At 40.4% G+C, this 19391-nt stretch overlaps 2 protein-coding genes across 6 annotated transcripts; one reads left to right on the top strand and one right to left on the bottom strand.

Moving 5' to 3' along the window:
* Nucleotides 1–375: 375 nt before the first annotated feature.
* rab3c (RAB3C, member RAS oncogene family) lies at nt 376–12700 on the bottom strand. 2 transcript variants are annotated; one of them, XM_085294708.1, is made up of 5 exons: nt 12435–12700; nt 10514–10735; nt 6867–6985; nt 2913–3037; nt 376–2723 (listed from the first exon to the last, which is right to left on the bottom strand). In XM_085294708.1, the coding sequence occupies exons 1-5, from the start codon at nt 12450–12452 to the stop codon at nt 2533–2535; spliced, it is 675 nt and encodes a 224-aa protein (XP_085150834.1). In that variant the 5' UTR covers nt 12453–12700; the 3' UTR covers nt 376–2532. The 2 variants fall into 2 exon arrangements, with proteins under 2 accessions (XP_085150834.1, XP_085150835.1); XM_085294709.1 differs by lacking the exon at nt 12435–12700 and adding an exon at nt 11789–12011.
* On the top strand, nt 11379–19169 carry LOC146562689 (ATP synthase subunit C lysine N-methyltransferase). 4 transcript variants are annotated; one of them, XR_014894673.1, is made up of 7 exons: nt 13115–13179; nt 15303–15476; nt 16190–16294; nt 16386–16526; nt 16604–16654; nt 16749–18032; nt 18843–19169. XR_014894673.1 is itself a non-coding variant. In XM_085294712.1 (6 exons), exons 2-6 carry the CDS (start codon nt 15309–15311, stop codon nt 16935–16937), a joined length of 654 nt encoding a protein of 217 aa, XP_085150838.1. In that variant the 5' UTR covers nt 11379–11401; nt 15303–15308; the 3' UTR covers nt 16938–19169. The 4 variants fall into 4 exon arrangements, 3 of the variants coding, with proteins under 3 accessions (XP_085150838.1, XP_085150836.1, XP_085150837.1); XM_085294712.1 differs by lacking the exon at nt 13115–13179 and adding an exon at nt 11379–11401 and having other exon boundaries at nt 16749–19169; XM_085294710.1 differs by having other exon boundaries at nt 16749–19169.
* Nucleotides 19170–19391: the final 222 nt, after the last annotated feature.

Below are 19391 nucleotides of genomic sequence, written 5' to 3'. Positions count from 1 at the left end.
ACTGTATACTTAAAGTAGCTTCACAATTGTGTTTTTATTGCACCTCCAATGGAGTTACAGTTAACAGTGTGTACCTATGACAATGCCTATCAGGTAAAACTATAGTAAAAAAGTAAATAAAACGATAAATGCAACATTTTCTACTCAAAATAAGTGCGATAAAAGTACAACGTTCAAATGTACAATATAGTCATAGTGGGTTCGACTCACCATAAATTCGTCACTTCCGCTCTGGTGCTAATCCAGCATCGTGTCACTAGGTGGCGCACTTTGCCTTAAAATGGGACCAGAGCAGTTTCACTGAAACATCAGGTGCGGGTTGGAGAGCAATCTTCACGCTTCACGAGTGAACAAAGAGTCACGAAGGACACAAACGCCCGCAGATAGAATTGGATTTATTTCCTATAATCTCAAAAACATACTTCTTAGTCTGCTTGCACTCCAACAAATAAATATATTCAGTTATATGTAAAGACATAATATTTTAAAATGGCATTTTTACTCGAGTGACTGTTGGGCTGAGGCTAACCATCCCTCTATGAAATGAATGCGATCATTACAGTAATTTATTTCATGGCTACTGGCATCAAATCATAATGTCACACACATACACAGATGTGTACACGCAGGCGCTTTAAACTAGTTCATGTGTATTCCTATTCTTGGCATTAGTAAAACAGTATGGCATATGTCATGGACTAAGTTTTCTCCCTGACTATCTGTCACAACAACACTGCATTTTGACATGATAATACAAGTTCGGTCAACAACCAACAGTTAGCAGGAACAGCATATAGTATGTGAATACATTTGTACAAAAGGTATACACAAACAGTACACTATATTACGTAATTTGTCTCTTCAATATGGCAGGTACACGCACACATACACACTTACAGTCGCACATTCAGTTACTGAATGAAGCACATCCTCGGGTTTTACGAGTTATTCTGACCTACTGTCACTCACATACGGCAGCTGGGGTCATTGTACTCGAGGACGGGAGAAACTATGTACAGGGTATAATTCATAAAATATTGCACTTATTGGCCCATTGCATCTCACGGCGAACGCCATGACAATGCTCCTAAATCTGTAACACAGCGTGATATATACAGTATCTTATCATATAAATCTACACAGGTATATCAGGACTGACTTCATGCAATTGTTTAGAGCTTTTATTCAACTATGTGACAAACAACCGACGATGTGAAAAGAACTGTAATGTTTTGGCACAATTTATTTTCTTCTAAGACTAGCAGAACTGAAACTTTTCTGGCTTTTCAAACAACCTACAACGTTTCTATTACATGGAATTACATTAAGACACTAGAGTACGGTATATGCCCGCTATGAGAAGTTTCCCTTTTTACATTGTTGTCAATTTTTTCAGAGGGTGGGGGTAGGATGGAGGACTTCATTTTATCATACAAACATGGAATTTAAGCATGCTGAGTCAAAACTTAAACATATTTTAATATATGGCTGTTTATTCCATGACAGAGCTGATCATTTGTTGTGTATCGCACACAGTGAGCTGTGCTTTGACAGTAAGAGATTTTTCCTTTAATGGAATGCTAAATCACTGTTTTCATATGGAGCAGGGGATGGTTAGGTTTGGGTAAGGCCTATCTTAAAATAAAACAGCACACATTATTGAGTTTTTGGCAGCATGCTCATTGGATCGAACTATAAAAGAGTGTCTTGGAGGCTAAGCACATGGAAATGGTTGCTTAAGATATACTTATTAGATATACTTAGAGGAATCACATCTACAGACAGCGGAGGGTGGAACAGTACTCACGTCAACGTTACACACACTCCAACAGTAAAACAGGACAGAGGGACTTACAGAGGCCGTATTGAAGATGCTAAAAGGCCACTTTTTTCCAAGGTAGATGATTTTAAGATGGCGAAGTTGCAGTCGGACATAATACTCGCATTCACGCAAACCCGCACTCACTTATTGTGCAGTCACACAACAGCCACACACACACACGCGTTACACAAAAGAAAGCCGCTACATCCTATAGTGCACTAAATCATAGATTTGGCAGCTTCAGGAACCTATAAAAGGAAAAAACATACTGTACAAAAACATAAAAAATAAAAAGCTTATTAAAGCACTCACTGACTATCCTTCAAGGTATTATCATCATTATTATAGCTTTTAAAGGTCTTAAGGATTAAGTGTACAGTGTGAACTATTTGCAGCCTATGAAACATACTTGGTTTGTAACCACACTAACTAGCCAAAGAATGAGAATATGGTGTCTGTGTATTCAAGTTATACTGTAATGTTATGCATCTTACAACAGCCACGTTTGTTTTCCTGGTTATTTGCTATTGATATAAGGTGATAAAGTTAAGAGATAATAGGACAGATTTTTGTAATTCTACTACTAAACGGGGTTTGAAGTGTAGTCCAGGGGAAAGCAGCACTATAGCAGGAGTGATAACGCTCAGGGAGAACAATTTTTTACCACCTTACAGGACCTGTGCTGCTCTCCTGCTCCTTGACATGGCTCACTAACAATTGCAGCCGGGCTGCTGGAGGGGTGGAGCGCTGTCTGTGAGTTTGGCAGTGGGCGCTCCCGTAGTGACAGCTGGATCAGCGTCCAAACTCTCAGACATCTTGTCGCAAATTAGGTCGACGAGACGCTCAAAGGTCTGCTTCACGTTGATGTTGTCCTTGGCGCTTGTCTCAAAAAACTCGAAACCTTGGGATCAGAACGTAGAAATGACCGATTAATGATCACAAGATAAATGTGGGGTGTTTTTGTTTGTTTAGAACAACCTTGACTGTCTGTACAAAACAAATAAATGTCAAAGGTCTTTCTGCAAAAACCAGACTGTGATGCAACCCAGTTTTAAAAACACCAAGTGCTGAATGTTGCTCTGAGACCCACCCAACTGCTCCGCCAGCAGTCTGCCATTATCCACCGAGACCACTCTCTCTTCTTCCATATCACACTTATTCCCAGCCAGCACCACCTGCGCGTTATCCCACGAGTAGGTTTTTATCTGGGTTGACCTGCACGTAATCAGAAAGAAAACACAACAAAAATACATCACATTCACATTAGTGCTGTTTGCCGGGTTTCTCAGAAAGTGCTAGAAACAGATTCTGTGCCACTTTTTTATTGGACTGGAAGAAAGGGCAAGATGTAAATCTGTCCACCATTTGGGTCGGTCATGAACAGTGATTGCATCTCCTTTTGTTTGGCATCGTGTCATATCTGAGTCACTGATGGCATTGCGGAAAAGTGGGTCAGTGGCAGCTCTGTTCTGAAAATTCGTAGTCACTGTTGCTGTAATGTAGGTGATTATTTGCTATTTTTTAGATATTTACAATTTATATTTAGATAGCTATAAAGCTTTTTGGCTTTAGTCACAAACACACACACACGGGAAACACTGGATTCCATTGTTAAAATAGTTTTGTGAACTGTGTCAAGTGTTAATATCATTACATGCTAATAACGACATCCACATGAACAAGGATTTCACAGCAAATCAGTGAGCTGCTTGAATGGCTCTTACCTCTGCAGGCTGCTTGCAATCTGGGAAGGAATTTAAGGAACAAATTCCTCCCGTGGTGTTGCAGTTTTGACAGAAAGTAGGGCAGTAAACACACCACAGGCTGAAAACAGGAGAGAAGGAGCCAGCCATAGAAAAAGGAAGAAACAACATCTCAGAGAGAGAGAGAGAGAGAGAGAGAAAGCAGCATGATGTCGGCACACCGCTGCTCTCTGTCCAGTTCTGTCTTGTTTTATTGCTTCAGATGTGGGTCAGTCTGAATCTACGTGCAGGTATTATTCACTGACCAAGAAAAAAATAGCACTGGTGTTTGTATCGCATTTAACGAAGCAACACAAGTAATTAAGAGGTGTTAAATTAAACAGGTAAGTGCCTTTTTTCCTATTGCTGTCCAATATTTATTTTATTGGAATCTTAAGCAGTTGATGTCAATCTCACAGCGCTTCCCTCATTTTCCTATGACATAGGCAGGAAATGAGCGCGTCACAGGCTTTAGTCAGCCACTGTCAGGGAAGCAGCCGTTGCCTTGGCAACCTCTATTTTTTTTCCTCCAACCTTGTCACAAGGAACAAGGTAGAGAGAGAGAAATCAGAGCTGAGGCCTGTGGTAAAGGCAAAAAAAAAAAAGAAGGATTCTGGTTATGTGGCAGGTAAAAAAAGAGCCTCTTCTTTTGTGTACAGCTGATGGATTTGTGCACCGTCTGGTGAACAAGTTCACAGGTGACTCTCCTGGATGGTTGCTGCGAGTGACACACTTGGCTCACTTAATTGAGATACCCATCACAGACTGTGCTCAGACTGCAGCGCTCTATTAAAGTGTCAAGCAGGCCTTAAAAGAATAATAGGTGTGTCTGGCTCTGAGCTGTCTTTACAAGAAAGCCTTTCTGGCTTACAGTAACAGAAAAAGCACTTGAATACCAATCAGGCAGATGATATGAAGCAGTTCCTGCTGATGTACAGAACCCCAGCAGATTTTTTTTTAAACATTTCATTTCCAGTTAAACAACAAATATGCGTTTTGTTAGATTAAACACTTTAACAGCTGAGTGACTGGAGCGGAGAAGACAGCGGTCTTACAGTAATGGTATTTATCATACAAGTCACACAAAGAATTTCTCATGCACCCCACTTTTATGAGGACCCCACATAAAAGTGGGGTGCATGAGAATTTTGTATAGCCTAGCTTAATATGATTTTAACCTTTGTACTGTATTTGCTTTCATTCCAACAACATGATCCAACTGAGAGACCGGAGATGAAGACTTTCTCCAGGACCTCGGAAATTAAAGAGACTTTAGAAATAAAGTATGAAGTTGGATCAACTGCAAAAGTGCCGCAATATGTATAACTCAGTGCAGCTGCTACAACATTTACATCATAAGGATGAGCCTCTGATGATTCACAAATCTTTCCTCTCAAAAATGCATGTTTGAGCTCCTGTAATCTCTTTTGCCTGGCAGTGGGTGAGGCTGGGAAAGTGCAAGAAACAGTGTAAATAAACTACAAGATGTTTCCCATCCCAACACCTTTGTACAGTCAAGAGGAAGGATCAGCAAAATATAAACCAAAAGACATGTCGGGGGAGGGGGGGGGGTGTGTGTGGATCTGATGTTTTAATGAATCTTTGATGCTGTTGTGCTGTAATGGTTACACTGAGGAGAACTTCTTGTTGCTAGAGTGAAAATTCTAACACAAAACCCACTTCCTGATTCGATGAAGCCTTCTAAGTCCCGTTTTAGACTTGGGTGCATCATCATGAATCACAGATATTTAGTATTTAGTATTTAGTATTTATTTATTTATTGTCATTGTCAAGAACAATGAAATTGCGTTTGGGGCTTCCACACAACCCAAAAAAAAAAAGAAGAAAATAATAAATACCCCTTAAAACCCAAGTGTACATATTGTGGTATTTGGACTTGGCTCAGACTTACTGTTACACCCCGCAGACACTTCAGTGACTCATGAATGGACCGCAGCCATGACCTTGACAAGTTCCCTTCCTTGATTCTTAAATCTGACAACAGCGCTGCAAACACTACATAACAAGCCTGTCAAATGTGAGACAGTGCTGTGGCCACTGCGAGGACTTTGGAAAGTTAAAACAGCTCAGACTCACAAGGAACTCAAACTATCTCCGCTAACAAGTTAGGTTAAGTTTATATCCATGACTATGTCACAGTCTTATCTGCTATTAAACAGTTGTGGTGTTGAATAATTGCAAGGAAAGTGTTGTCCCACAATATGAATAAACAAAGTAAAGGTGAGACTTGACCTATGCCAGTGTCCTAAAAGAAAGACCACCAGAATTTAATCAGTCCATGCAAACAGTTCCTGCACACTCAAAGAAAGCTGCATAGCAAATGCATTGATATTCACAGGAGAGGAATAGAAGAAGTATCGATCATGTACAACATTAAGTCCAGTTTAGTTTATAGCACACTTAAAAGCAGCTGCTGACCAAAGTGTTGTACAGTTAAAAGAAACAAATGACATAAAACACTGAACAAAAAGACAAGAAATTAAAAAGGAAAACATTTAGTGAGAAAACATGAGAAAAGCAACACAAATAAAAATACTCAGAACTCAGTCTGATTTAAAAGCCCAAGAATAAAAACGGATTTTCAAATGCAGCATTTATCTATTTATCAGAAGTAAGAGATAACTGCCAGGTTCCTTGCAAAGGGCTTTTTAAAAAACTTTTTTAAAAAAGGTCAAAGTGGTGGAGGTGAGGGTTTATAAAAAACACAATAAAATCTGTTTTTGTTTTTTCAATTAAGAAGATTTAGTGCATCCATGTGTTAACATTCTCCAGACAGCCCAGTACGCCTTTCAGAGGAATCATAGATTTATGTTCCAGTGGCAGATAAAACTGTGCAACATTAATATGAACCATACTGAGACCAGTATAAAAGTTGAAAAAAAGGCTGAGGGCCCCACATAAAAGTGGGGTGCATGAGAATTTTGTATAGCCCGGCTGAATATGATTTTAACCTTTGTACTGTATTTGCTTTAATTCCAACAACATGATCCAACTGAGAGACCGGAGATGAAGACTTTCTCCAGGACCTCGGAAATTAAAGAGAGTTTAGAAATGAAGTTTGAAGTTGGATAATTTTTAGGAACAGGCTCCACCACAGCATGTTTAAAATCAGACTAAAGACTGCCATTACTCACATCAGCCTCAACAGATATGAACTGCATGCATTATGAAAACAAACAGGCCTGATATGCTGATGTGATGCAAATGATATCCAGAATAAAAAGGGCCTAGAGATGACACCTGTCACACAAAACTGACGAATATGGGCAGCCATAACTCACCAGTCCTGCACAGCACCAAAGGACTCCTCATTGGTGATGTCGTACATGAGGATGAAGCCCATGGCCCCGCGGTAGTAGGCAGTGGTGATGGTCCTGTAGCGCTCTTGGCCCGCTGTGTCCTGTGCACAGAAAACAAGATTTATCACTGCTGTGAGCAGCTAACTGCACTTTACACTGTCAGGTTCAGCCACATGCAACATATGAATAAGCCGATTGCGCAAACATGATTCAAACTGAGACATTTGCTTGGTTTAAATCAACTCAAGTTTGGAATGTTATGTACACATGTTCACAGCTTCATTTACTGTGCCCATGATGCAGAAACAATCATTATACTAATTGCCTCACTGGTGATGCATTGATGAAGTGCCAAAAAAGAGCAATTCAGTTTTGGCTGATGTGATTGATTCTTTTCTCTCCTCAGTAATAATTGATAATCGCTCAGTAGTGTTGAATACTCAGTGGTGCAGGATTAAAAGCTCAGCCTCGTGACATATATTTCTTAGAAAAAGGGGGTTAAATATAGAAGTACAATGATCTGAACCTCGAGAAACCTGCTCGCTGTTTGTGAGTCTGGACCAAATGCTCAGAAGCAAAGCGAGTGATTACACAGCATTTGAGGAGCAGCACACTGCACACAGATCGCCCTGGCAAAAGCAAGCACTCGCCACAGGCTTTGCTGAGATGTCAGTACAGACAGATGAAGTTTTTTGTTCATGAGAAACAAAGAAAAATAGATCCAGGCAGCTATATCACGATAAATGTTCCTGTGATTGCTTAAATATGTGCAGACCTGCAATTTTACACACAGTTACATAACCAGAAAGCCCAGTAAGATACTGTATGTTTACTGAGCTGTTGTTACACCCACAACAAGTGTGCTCACAGCCGTCTGTGAAACATGACAGAGGACTTCTGGCTGATCTACTTGGCTCTTGTTAAACAGAAGCCCAGAAGGCAGCAGTGGATTGTATTTGCCACAGTACTTTTGCTTTCTGTCATACTGCACATAACCGCAACAGTGTGCCTGTTATAGCCAGAGGACAGCTCTGACCTTCACTCCACAAAGACAGAGCTCACAGCCTGCCGAGCTTCCACGCACAGCACGGCTCGGACCTTTTGTCAGTTGACAATGCTGCAAAAACGAATGCATGCAAACATGTGCATTTTAATGTCAGCAGCTAGTCTGTGTGGTTCTGCATAAACAGCTTTTTTTGTGGACTGACCAACATAAAAAGGGGAAGATATGTTTCAGAAACTTGTTCACTCTCACTGTGCATATATGAAGTTATCCTCCAATCGTATGAATGCTAGTGTAACCACAGTCTTGTTCCTTTCTTTCAGTTTTAGAAGCCTTTTGATTCTTGGCCGAGTGCTTGACAATGACCTTTGCATTTCAAGGATGTTTTAGTGAGTTGCTTAAAAAAATGGAGCGAGAGGGAAAAAATCTGCTTGAGTACAGAGAATTTGAGCTCCTTGAAAAGCTTCGCTTGTAGTCTGCAATTCACCAGAAATCAATCCAACAAGCTGACTGCTTCAAGTGGAGAGGGAGCCCGACTCTCTTCTTCATTGAGTGAAGTGAGTTTCTGTTTTTCCACTATGATGACGCTGCCAGCACTCTTGGTTTCATTCAGCTCAGCCTAATGCGACAGTAGGGACAGCTCTGTGATGCAACATGCGGTTTTATCCCTCAGCAGATTAAGGATGTGCATACCGCAGTGACATTAGCCAACACCCATCACCTTAGATGGGCACTTAGTGTGTGCCACAGCTCTTTCTTAGCCCAATTAAAAGCAATAGGCTGATTACATGAACGCGAGGCCAGTGATTTTCTCTCTGACTATGCTTTTCTGTGCTTATGATGGAAACACATTAACTCCATTAGCCAATTATTTGACTGTTCAAAGTCTGTTTCCACATCCTGACGAAGCGCCTTTGCTTTGTCTCGCTATGTGATTTGCAGACGCCGAATGTCTGGGGGATCGCTAATTGCTGAGAAAGTCAGCTATGATGACAAACAAGAGAGCAGAACCTCTGAAGGAAAGCTGACACTTGTGGCAATACAGAAAGAAAACAGAAAGTAAGTGAGTAGAAAAGAAGTCAAAGAAAAAGAAAGAGAGCAAGAAGCTTTCTGCTTCTCCCCACTATCTCAGAGGTGTAGTGAGACAATCTGGTTTCACAGCTCAGATGAACTCCTAATTAAACAAACTCAGACATTCTTCAGTTTCCCACACGTTCTAGAGAAGGTGTTGCTTCTGTTTCCTCTCCCACTGGGCGGCAAACTAACACTTACTAGTATCTTGTCAATGATGTTGAAGCTTCCATCTGTCTCAGTGCTTACACTAGAGTGTCAAACACATTATAGCCTTTCCTGAAGCTTTATGGAGTTAATTAAGTGACCAGCTTAATGCACCACACGTTTTCTAAGAGCGTCTTCACACCTAAATTCTCCATGTTCTCCAATAGTCTAGAGCACAGCACCTTCTTCCTGTATTTACTTTTGCTGCGTCGCACGCGGTCACATCTGGCCAATAAACAGATTGACCATTCTCACGTGGTTTGCAGTGATGCATTTTGGTTCACTTGGATTTTTCTCTGTGTGAAAAGACATCAATCACGGGGAAAATTTTACAAACTTATCAACTGCTTTGGAAGAATGTAAACAAATTAGAGAGAAATGTGAGAAATCCATAGGAATGATGAAGAAATCACTAGAGATATGTTTTGATGTCAATTGAGATAATAGATAAAATTCAAATCCAAATACAGAGCTAAAGTGGTTATGTTCTATCCAATATCTAAATTAATACCTTTGTGTGCAGTTGTGGGTTGTTTTTTTTTACTTTGCCAAATATAAAGCAATCGAATCCTTGAAACACAAGAAGATATGGACAGAGGTCAGGACAAAGTGATAGATTGACAGCCTTTTACAAACAGGGGTCATTCAGCAGGAACACAAAGGTGGAGGGAAACGAGAGATTGTTGTATAGTTTTCATTTTGTATTTCCTTATGCTTATGAGTTTTTCCTCCTTCTGATGCTCAGGATTGGTTCTTTATTGTTTTGTTATTTGTGTCTTTAGTTGTAGTTTAGGCATAGTTGACTTTAGGTTTATTAGTTCCCTTTAGTGTTCCCATTTTGTTCCTTCAGTCTCATCTTTGTGTTGGTCTTTTTGTTTTTATCAGTTCAGTTGTGGCTCTTCCTGTTTTATTTTGCTAAGTGTTGCTCTCTGTGTCTGTGTTCCTTGCAGTTTCCACTTCCTGTATTACCTTTTATATATTTTATCTCAGTCTCCCCTTTTCCTTTGTCGAGTACTCCTACTTAGCTGATGTTCCTAGTGATTACTAAGTTTTGGAACTCCTACTTTGCAATTCATTTGATAGATTCTGGACTTTGTTTATGCCCTGGACTATCACCATTAAAGCTTGCTTTGGTGTCATTTCAGGTCTCCTACGTCCTCAAACAGACTCAAATATAACACAAACTTTTGCCTGTGCTCAGACGGCATTACAAAGGAATCCGGATTCTAAAAGAGCGTTCCTTCTCAACAAAATTTGTCAAGTTGTTTCTTCTGGCTAGGTCGTCAGTCAAATATTTTGTGGCTCAATGTCGCTAAATGTTTAATGCTCGCGTTTGAATATTTCATACCCAGATCTGCAGTTTGATCCTCTTGTCATTCTTGTACACAGTCTTCACTTTGAAGTCGATGCCCACGGTGCTGACGAAAGCTGAGGTGAAGGCATCGTCTGCATAGCGGAACAGGAAAGACGTTTTGCCCACGCTGCTGTTACCAATGATCAGCAGCTTAAACATATAGTCAAAATTTTCCCCTCCCTCTCCTTTTCCTTTCGCATCTTGAGTGGCAGCCATCTGCAAAAAAAAGAAAAAAAAAAGAGATTGGGGAGGGGAGGTTAATGCAAAGGGTTGGAAACATTTTTAGAAAAGTGCTTTTTAAGATGGTTCATGTCCATTGACCACAAAGTAAAAGAGAGTGCTGCAGACAGATGCAGAGTAAAAAGTGCAAGCTTGTTCTACAAGGCCAGATCAGAGGTGACAGAAGGCTGTGTAAGGCAAACCAGCATGAGCAGCACCACAAGCTGTTGTATCGATGACTGTTGGATAACCAGGACTTTTAAAAGCCTGATTTTTTCTTAAAATACTTTCTTTAACATATGAAGATGATTAATGTTATGGCAGAGAGAGCGAAGGCAATATTTCAGATTCAGATCTTTTAATGTTTAATTTTACACAACTCCTATTCATATTGTATTGAGCTATTTAAACCTTAAGACTCACTGATTTTTTCCTCTGTGAAGTTTTCTTCTAGAAATTGACTTCTGTTTGATAAAAACGTCAAATCTCATCCCATATTACCACACACTGGTGTTATACAAAGGACAGAGCACACATGGATCTTTCACCTTAGCAGAGCATCTACCCAAACCGTTTCAGTGCAAGCTGTCAGCAGCCAGCGACCTCCGAGGACGAGAGTACTACGAACAGGACGACACCAGCACAGTCATATCCGCCTCCAAGGTGAATGTTCCGACAAAGCCTCTGTGCCAAACCTGTGCAGTTAATAAATGATGCCGGACCTCCATCACACACAAGATCAGGACTTCGGTTCGCTTCCGCGTATGAAACAACACCACCGAGGAGTGTTTTTGCAAGGACACAGTGTTGAAAATATCGCTGCAACGATGTCATTTACACGCACCGCATAAAGCAAGAAGCTCTGCTATAAAATTACACCCCGCGGATGAGCGAGAAGCCGCATGCCAGCTAGTGTTTCGGCGACCAATTCTGGGCAGGTCATTTTTATCTATCAATGAAATTCTTCCACGCAATTACGACTACAAGCTACAGAAAAAAAGAGAAGAAGAAGAAGAAGAAGAAGCGTTGAGGACATTTATGTGAACAAACCTGTTTTTGGAGGCCTCGGTTCTATCTGTATCTGGCCCTGTTTTTTGTTTTATTTTTTATTTTAGTAGAATGCGTTTTCTTTTAAATCTATATTAATATATGTATATATCTGAATCTAACGCGGGCGCTGGTTTTCTTCCCCCCTCTGCCTCTCGCTTTCTCTCTGTGGAGCTCCGACCAATTTCAGCACCTGGGAGCTGTCCCCCTCCGATCTGGCACGCGCCCGCCTCTCACCCCTCCCCTCCACCCCGCGAGCTGACGAAAAAGGCTGGCCCGCGTGAGCCGAGCACGAGCACACGAGGAGGGTGGAAAAGCGGGTTTCGTGCGTGTCTGTGACGTCACCGTCACCCCGTAGACGGGGGTTGTAGTTTTTGCACCGGAGGCGAGCGGAGGAAAACTGCAGCATCAAAAGAAGAGATTTGACTACATTACTCAGCATGCAGCTCAGTCCAACTGTCAACAACTGAAATATTTAGAGAAAGAGAAAACCTTTGTAGTTCACCCTTTGACGGGCGTCAGAGTAACAGATAACAGTAGGCTATGTCGTGTACAGACCCCTGCCATGCAAAATCAAGAGTGCAGGGATAAAAACCTTTTATGGGTATCTGCTATAGTTTGCCTATATATTAAAAATGGCGAATCTTACCTTCCCATACAAGTCCATTCTATTATCAGTTTTTTTTCTCTCCAAATATTTGTTTTACAGCTCTCTCTTGCATCCAATAAACTCCCAGCTCAGGAGCATAATTTCGTCTTTTTTTTCAGGAAGCAAATATAATAGCCTCTCCTTTTGCGTCACTGTCGGTCGGTTTTTCTGCCGTCCCCCCGCCCATGAAGCAAAAAAGCCCCACTTCAGAGAACAAGCGGCTGTGCAAATAAGAGCCTACCCCTGAATGCTGATGAATATTGTTATTGTGAACCTTTCGGCTCAATGAGTCTGGGATGAGGCCGCGGCGGAAATGAACAACAACAACAAAAAATATCTTTGCAATTATAATCGCGCCTATAATTAGATGGAGCAGAGAGATTCACACCTGAAATGTATGATCGTAATTAAACACCTATTTAAAGCATTTTAAACACATTTATTTTTATATAACAGCCTTAATTAGAGGCTTTTTTACGCGTTCACACCTGAATCCTAAGTGGCTTATCTTATACTATTGCGCCATGCGATAAGCAGCACAGACCCAGGAGGCATGAAATTACCGTGGAGTACAACTCGGATTCAGTCAGAGCTCATTTGTCAGGCAGTAAGCAGACGTTTGATAGGGTGTGCGTGAAGTGCGTGAAGCGAGAGGGCGGGACATGCTGACTGAACGCTGTTTGACTGGACGATCTGTTCGTGCGTGCGTGCTGCTGAGTGCGCAGGAGACGAGGGGGAGGGTCAGGTAAGGTAGACAGACTTAACTGTCAACAATAGTTGAGTTTTTCAGGTGTTGTTAGAACTTTGCACATTTCTCCAGTCTACACACACAAACACACACACACACACCGAACTGTTTGTCTGTCCTGCTGTGAGTGGGTTAACTGTGCATGCGCTTGCATCGACTTCATCCAGAATCTAAAACTCTTATAATATGTCTGCGTGTCTGAAAATAGCTCTTTCGGGATAGTTTGTACTGGTAAAACTCCTTGTTGTCGAGAATAAACAGGATTGTTCCTTCGAGTAGTTTCGGTGCATGACCTAAATGTTGTCAATATTTTTTTTCTAGAAGGTTTGTGGGCGAGTGAAAGGTCACTGTAGCCCCACCTGCTGTCGGAAACGCTGCTCTGGTGGTGTATGCTATGTGGTGTGGAAATCAGCTTGCTTTATAGTCTTAATAGTGATAAGAGGAATTTGAAATTATTTGTTATGTTGCTTTCCTCGTGAAATACAAGAGGTCGATAGTAAGATATATATATATATACATACATACATACATACCAAATTCTTCTTAGATTGTGTGAAATATATAGTTTAAAACTTTTTTGCTTTTGATTTTTGCTGTAAATGCTGAATTCTGTGAATATTTTAAGGCAAACTCACACCATGATCATTTACAAACTTACATGGTAACCAGTTTCTTTAAAAAGGTGCCGATGTATATATGGAGTATTTCAGAATCCAGCAGGTAAGCTGTGTCAGAATGATGGCCACTACTGGTCTTAAGTTTTATTGTCCAATTAGAAACTGCAGTACAGAAAGGAAGTCATTTAAATTAGAATTAATTTATGAAATGGAAAATGTCGAGCCAGATAATCACAGTGAATTTATTGAAATCTGCAATTTTGTTGCCTCTAACTGCTCTGATAACCACAGTGCTGACCCAACCGGTCGCAGCAGATGGGCGCCCCTCCCTGAGCCTGGTTCTGCCGGAGGTTTCTTCCTGTTAAAAGGGAGTTTTTCCTTCCCACTGTTGCCAAAGTGCTTGCTCATAGGGGGTCATATGATTGTTGGGTTTTTCTCTGTATCTATGAAGCGCCTTGAGGCGACTTATGTTGTGATTTGGCGCTATATAAATAAAATTGAATTGAATTGAATTGAAAAACCTCGAGCCTCTCCTCTTTTCTTTATATTTTGCTAGGAAAATGGAAAATAGACACTGCAATTTGTTGAAACGAGTGCAAACATGCATGGAAATGCAGTATATAAAGCAAAAACAGGAGTTTGTACAATTCTAATGAGCTTGAAAGTCCATGTTTGGCATGTCTTCTTTTATTTTTCAACATATACTGAACTCTTGTAGACAAGCTTTCTGGTAATTTGATTACATAGTCTTGAAGTCTTAATAGTTTTCCAGGCTTCTTGAAACGCTCAAAGCTCTTCTTTCAATGTTCGCTGCATTTTGTTCCGTTCTCTGTCAAGATGATCCCACACTGATTAAGTAATGTTGAGGTCCGGGCTCTGGGGAAACCAATTCATGACTGATAGTGATCCACTGTGTGTCTTTTTCTATTCATGCTTGCTTTTACTTTATTAGCAGTGTGTTTGGGATCATTGTGATGCTGAAAAATGAAGCTGTCACCAATCAGATTCTTTCCAGAATGTGTTGCACGGTGGATCAAAATCTAACAGGACTTTTCGGCATTCATAATTTAATAGATTATGACACAATTCCCAGCATCACAGGCTGTAAATGCAGCTCCAAACTATGGCAGAGTTTCCACCGTGTTATTTTTTTTTAGATGGCTGTAGACACTCACTGTTCTCCTGATCTCCTCTTGTGTAATTGGTCATACCTCAGCCTTTTCTCGCTCTTTTCTTTCCTTAAGAATTTCTTCTAGACAGCCACGCTTCCACTTAGACAATTTCTGAAGGACCAAACCACTATCACAAAAATACTTCTGAAACCCTGTATCTTTATCTATGTTTAAAATAATCAGTATTACTCAACATGAATAAATCAGTTTCCTTCTATTACAACAGAGAGTAAGTTAATCAGAATATCTCACATACAAGTAGCATTTTGTTTCATACAGGCTGCAGTAATATTTCCACTTATTTGCTGTATTTTAACCCCTCCTGCCACAGTTTGCCATGGAAGACTCCATTGAAGTAATCCTGCAAAACTATAGCGGGGTCTTCCCTACCAACAGACCTCATCCCATCTTCTCAGCCTGCACAGGTGCTCTGCTTACAGGCCTGTACGGATTATGGAGCCTCTTCACCCTACCGGGCTTCCGCAAAATCCCATGGAGGCTCAAGGTACCTGAGATCGCCCTGAGATTTAGGGTTTTTACCTACCTGCTCTGACTCACATATCAAATGTTGCATGTGTGAAATCAGATCATGTAACATAACTTGCACATTAACATTGATTTGCTTGCTTTGGAGCATAAAGCTCCATGCAACAAATGTGGGAAAGAAGACAGCGGTAAGTCTAATCATGATGACCTTCTATGGAGAACTGCACCATGATCTTTTGTTAATATGAATATGCAATAATTTAAATTGCTTTTACCAGTTTACCTCGTATAGAGGAGTGTGTGTACGCATGCGTGTGGTTTGGATTAATGACATGACTCCAGCTATAGCTCAAATAAAACATGTTATGCTAGGAGAAAAATGGTTTTGTATAATGGGCAGATTTAAAGTGTTTACCACAACTGGGAACCAGAGAGTCCTGCTGAGATTGTAATTTGGAAGATTATTGTGAAGCAGTTCCACTGACAGTGAGTGGGAGAGCTGACTCAAGGCTATAGTCACAGCAGGCTTGACTGTTGTGAAGAGAAGTACATTTAATTTGGAGCTTTAACAACAGATGGAAGCAATTTGTATTTTATTTGGGATATTTTCATGTCAATTACTTTGTAATGCATGCTGTCAGTTGTGCAATAGGGCAGTGTTGAAAAGGAGAGTCTTGAGACATCATGCCTGCCATGTGTACTGACTCACTGCATGTTTGCACTGTTGTCCAGGTGCCCTATTTGCCCTCCAGTAAAGATCAGAGTGCGAACGTGATGAAGCTGCTTGAGGGTAGATCAGGTCGCTTGGCAGATCTGGGATCAGGAGATGGAAGACTGGTGAGTGAGTGTACCTGTCTTAGAGAAAAAGGTATCTGTGAATATGCTGTGAGTTGAACTGTTTTGGAAACTCCTCCTGTTTGCTTGCCAGGTATTTGCAGCCTCTGCTGCTGGTTTCCAGTCCACAGGCTTTGAAATAAACTCCATTTTAGTGGCATATGCCAGGAGCAAGGCCTGCTGGACAGGAGTCCCCTCCAGGCAGGCAGTCTTTGTTAAAAAAGATTTCTGGAAGGTAAGACTGTGATAGAAATATAGTCTTTTACACTTGGTAATAGCTGTAGTTTGACCATGTTTGTCTCTTGCTTTTAGACCGATTTGTCTCCATACAATAATGTGACAGCGTTCCTTGCTCCGGGAGTGGTGAGTGGGTTTTTTTCCCGTGAAGAATGATTGTTTTCCTCTGCTTTTGGTCATCTGATGCTGTGCTAATTTGGCTCTTCTTGCTGGTTTACAGATGGAGGTGCTCGGAGAGAAGCTGTTGAAAGAGCTTTCAGATGACGCGCTTGTTATCGCTTGTCGCTTTCCTTTCCCTAACTGGCCACAGCAGTCATCCGCTGGCTTCGGACTTGATCAGACCTTTGCTTACGACATCAGCACTGTGCGCTCGTACCTTAGAAGCGAAGCAAAACCAGCAGTGCAATAAAATTACAGCACTTTCTAGAATTGTAACTCAAAACAGCACTGTACCCTCCTGGGACTTTGTTCTTGGGCAGTAAGTGCAATATAATATGATAAGAATCCCAGACAAAGAGAGCATAAATTGGTAGTCTGGCAGTTATAAGCACTGACCAGGAGAGATCGTTCAAAGAAGTCTTTGAACATGGAAGGACTCTGACTCGGCAGCAAAATGTCAGGATGATTTCACCTGACGCGTGTACTATTTTTTTTTAAGTCTTTGCACTTTCAGAACCAATGGAGTTTAAGCCATAATGCTGAAGTCCTTGTTTTAACCCTTTAAGACCTACCATAGAACCAAGTTCGCCAGAGCTTATATTATATTTTTACATGCTGTGGAGCCATTTTTGGGAGCATTTCAAGTTGCTATACATCAATACAACCATTATAGCCCAAACTTTAATAATATGTCTGCATTAGGTGCATAGTAATTACATAAATTGCAAAAAAGTGCAATAAACTACAAAAAAATTGAAAATCGTTTTTGTTTTTTTAACATATATTTCTAGTTAGAGAAATTTAAGAGGCTTATCCCTCAAAACTGTAAATACAAAAAAGTTACACAAACTAGTTTCCCACCACAGGAAATTTATTTTGAGTGTCTTCATAGTTTTATTTTTGAAATACACCAATTTTTATATACTGCAGGAAAAACGAAAATAAATATTATAGTGCAAATTTGCAAAATAACAGCATATGCATCAAAATAAACTATTTCCAGCAGTGCAATATGAGTCTTAAGCATCCCAGAAACGACACAGAAAGTCATAAAGTCAAACATAACTTTTTAAAACACATAACAAGTAAAACACAAGCTCATAAGGCCCCATTCGTAAAAAACTACATTTCCGCAAAATGACGTCACTTCCGGTTTCGGGCAGGTCATGCGGTCATGTGATAGTTCGCGCTGATGGACATAGGAAGTGTTACAAACAGCTGATGGATCGGCGAAGCGTGTTTCTGGAATATCATGTTTTTGTTGCTGCAAGTGATTTTTATGCAGTTTTTGCAAAGCTTTATGTGGAAGGAAACTGTGACCTAGGACAAGCTGATGGCATAAGATGTAAGTACAACTCCTCCAGTTTTATGCAAAAAAAATTATTGCGCTAGCTTACTTGGTTGCAGAGCTACCGGGATTTAAAAATAGTTACGCAAAACAGAGCGTGCCCGCTCCGATCGGCTGTAATGTTATCATGCTTCACTATAAAGAATATGTTTGTGACTGACTGCATCTCTCCTCGAGAGCTCTCACACTGCAAGCCATTTATTTCCAGCATCAGCACCGATAAATGTCCTTCACTGGGATGCTGCAGGAGAGTCTGTGAATAGTTTTGTTTCATTTTGGTTTTGTGACACTGACATTAAATTCAAATGCTGTGGTTTCTTGTGTGTGTGTGGCTTTTCTAAAATAAATGTCTGCGGCCACAGCTGGAGGTCAGGTTTGTTTGGTCTTTCGACACTGCACGTAGTTGTTATGGCCCGCACAGCCACGCCATAACTGCAAGTGGTAATTTGAGCCCTTTGCAATACATGGGTGCATGCACTTTGCCTGTTTGTTTACAGCAATCTGAACAACATGTGTTGGAATATTTCACTTTTAGGCAGAGAAGAGGTGAAGTTTTTGTGTCTTTCTGTTTTTGTTTCAATTCAATTCAGTTTTATTTATTTAGTTTTCACAACAACAGTCACCTCAGTAGTATTAGAAAGAAAACCCAACAGTTGTGTGAATTCTGAATTTAACAAGGAGCCACTGAAGAGAAGACTGGAATGGATACATATGAGGTTGGGTTATTCAGCCTTGCACATGGATGAATCTGGTCTTTCTACTGCCACAGGCAAATGACTCTGAAAACAACATTTTCTACATCTATAGATACAACCGCTAACCAGCTGAGTGAAGTCCCACGTGTCACTGCTCAACTGGCATGCACTACATTGATAAACATACTGCAGGTCCCAAAGGTATGTCTGAAACCCGCATTTTAATCTGAATAGTGTCCAAAATCTCCACCTGAGGGCGCTCGTGCTCCAACCTGACCTCGGTGCAGCAACCGGATGGTGTGAGCCTGAAGAGAATGCAAATGATTCTCTTCAGCATAGTGGATATGTGCAAGTATATTTTCTTAAAGGGGCTATTTATTCGATGAATTCAGATTCGATTAAATAAATACTACAGTACAGCACGTGTCTATCTTCATTATCAAACTGTATGTATATATCAAAATGTATGTATGTATGTATGTATATATATATATATATATATATATATATATATGTATATGTATATATATATATATATATATATATATATATATATATATATATATATATATATATATATATATATATGCTTATATATATATATATGTATATATATATATATATATAAGCATATATATAATGCTTATTAAAAAACCAAAGT

Source organism: Mchenga conophoros, linkage group LG12, assembly GCF_057382185.1.
Source record: "Mchenga conophoros isolate Kocher_MC1m ecotype Shallow Benthic linkage group LG12, M_conophoros_male_GT1.1, whole genome shotgun sequence".
NCBI classification, from domain to species: Eukaryota; Metazoa; Chordata; class Actinopteri; order Cichliformes; family Cichlidae; genus Mchenga; species Mchenga conophoros.
Note: the sequence above shows the minus strand (reverse complement) of the source record. Positions and strands in the feature narration are given on the sequence as shown.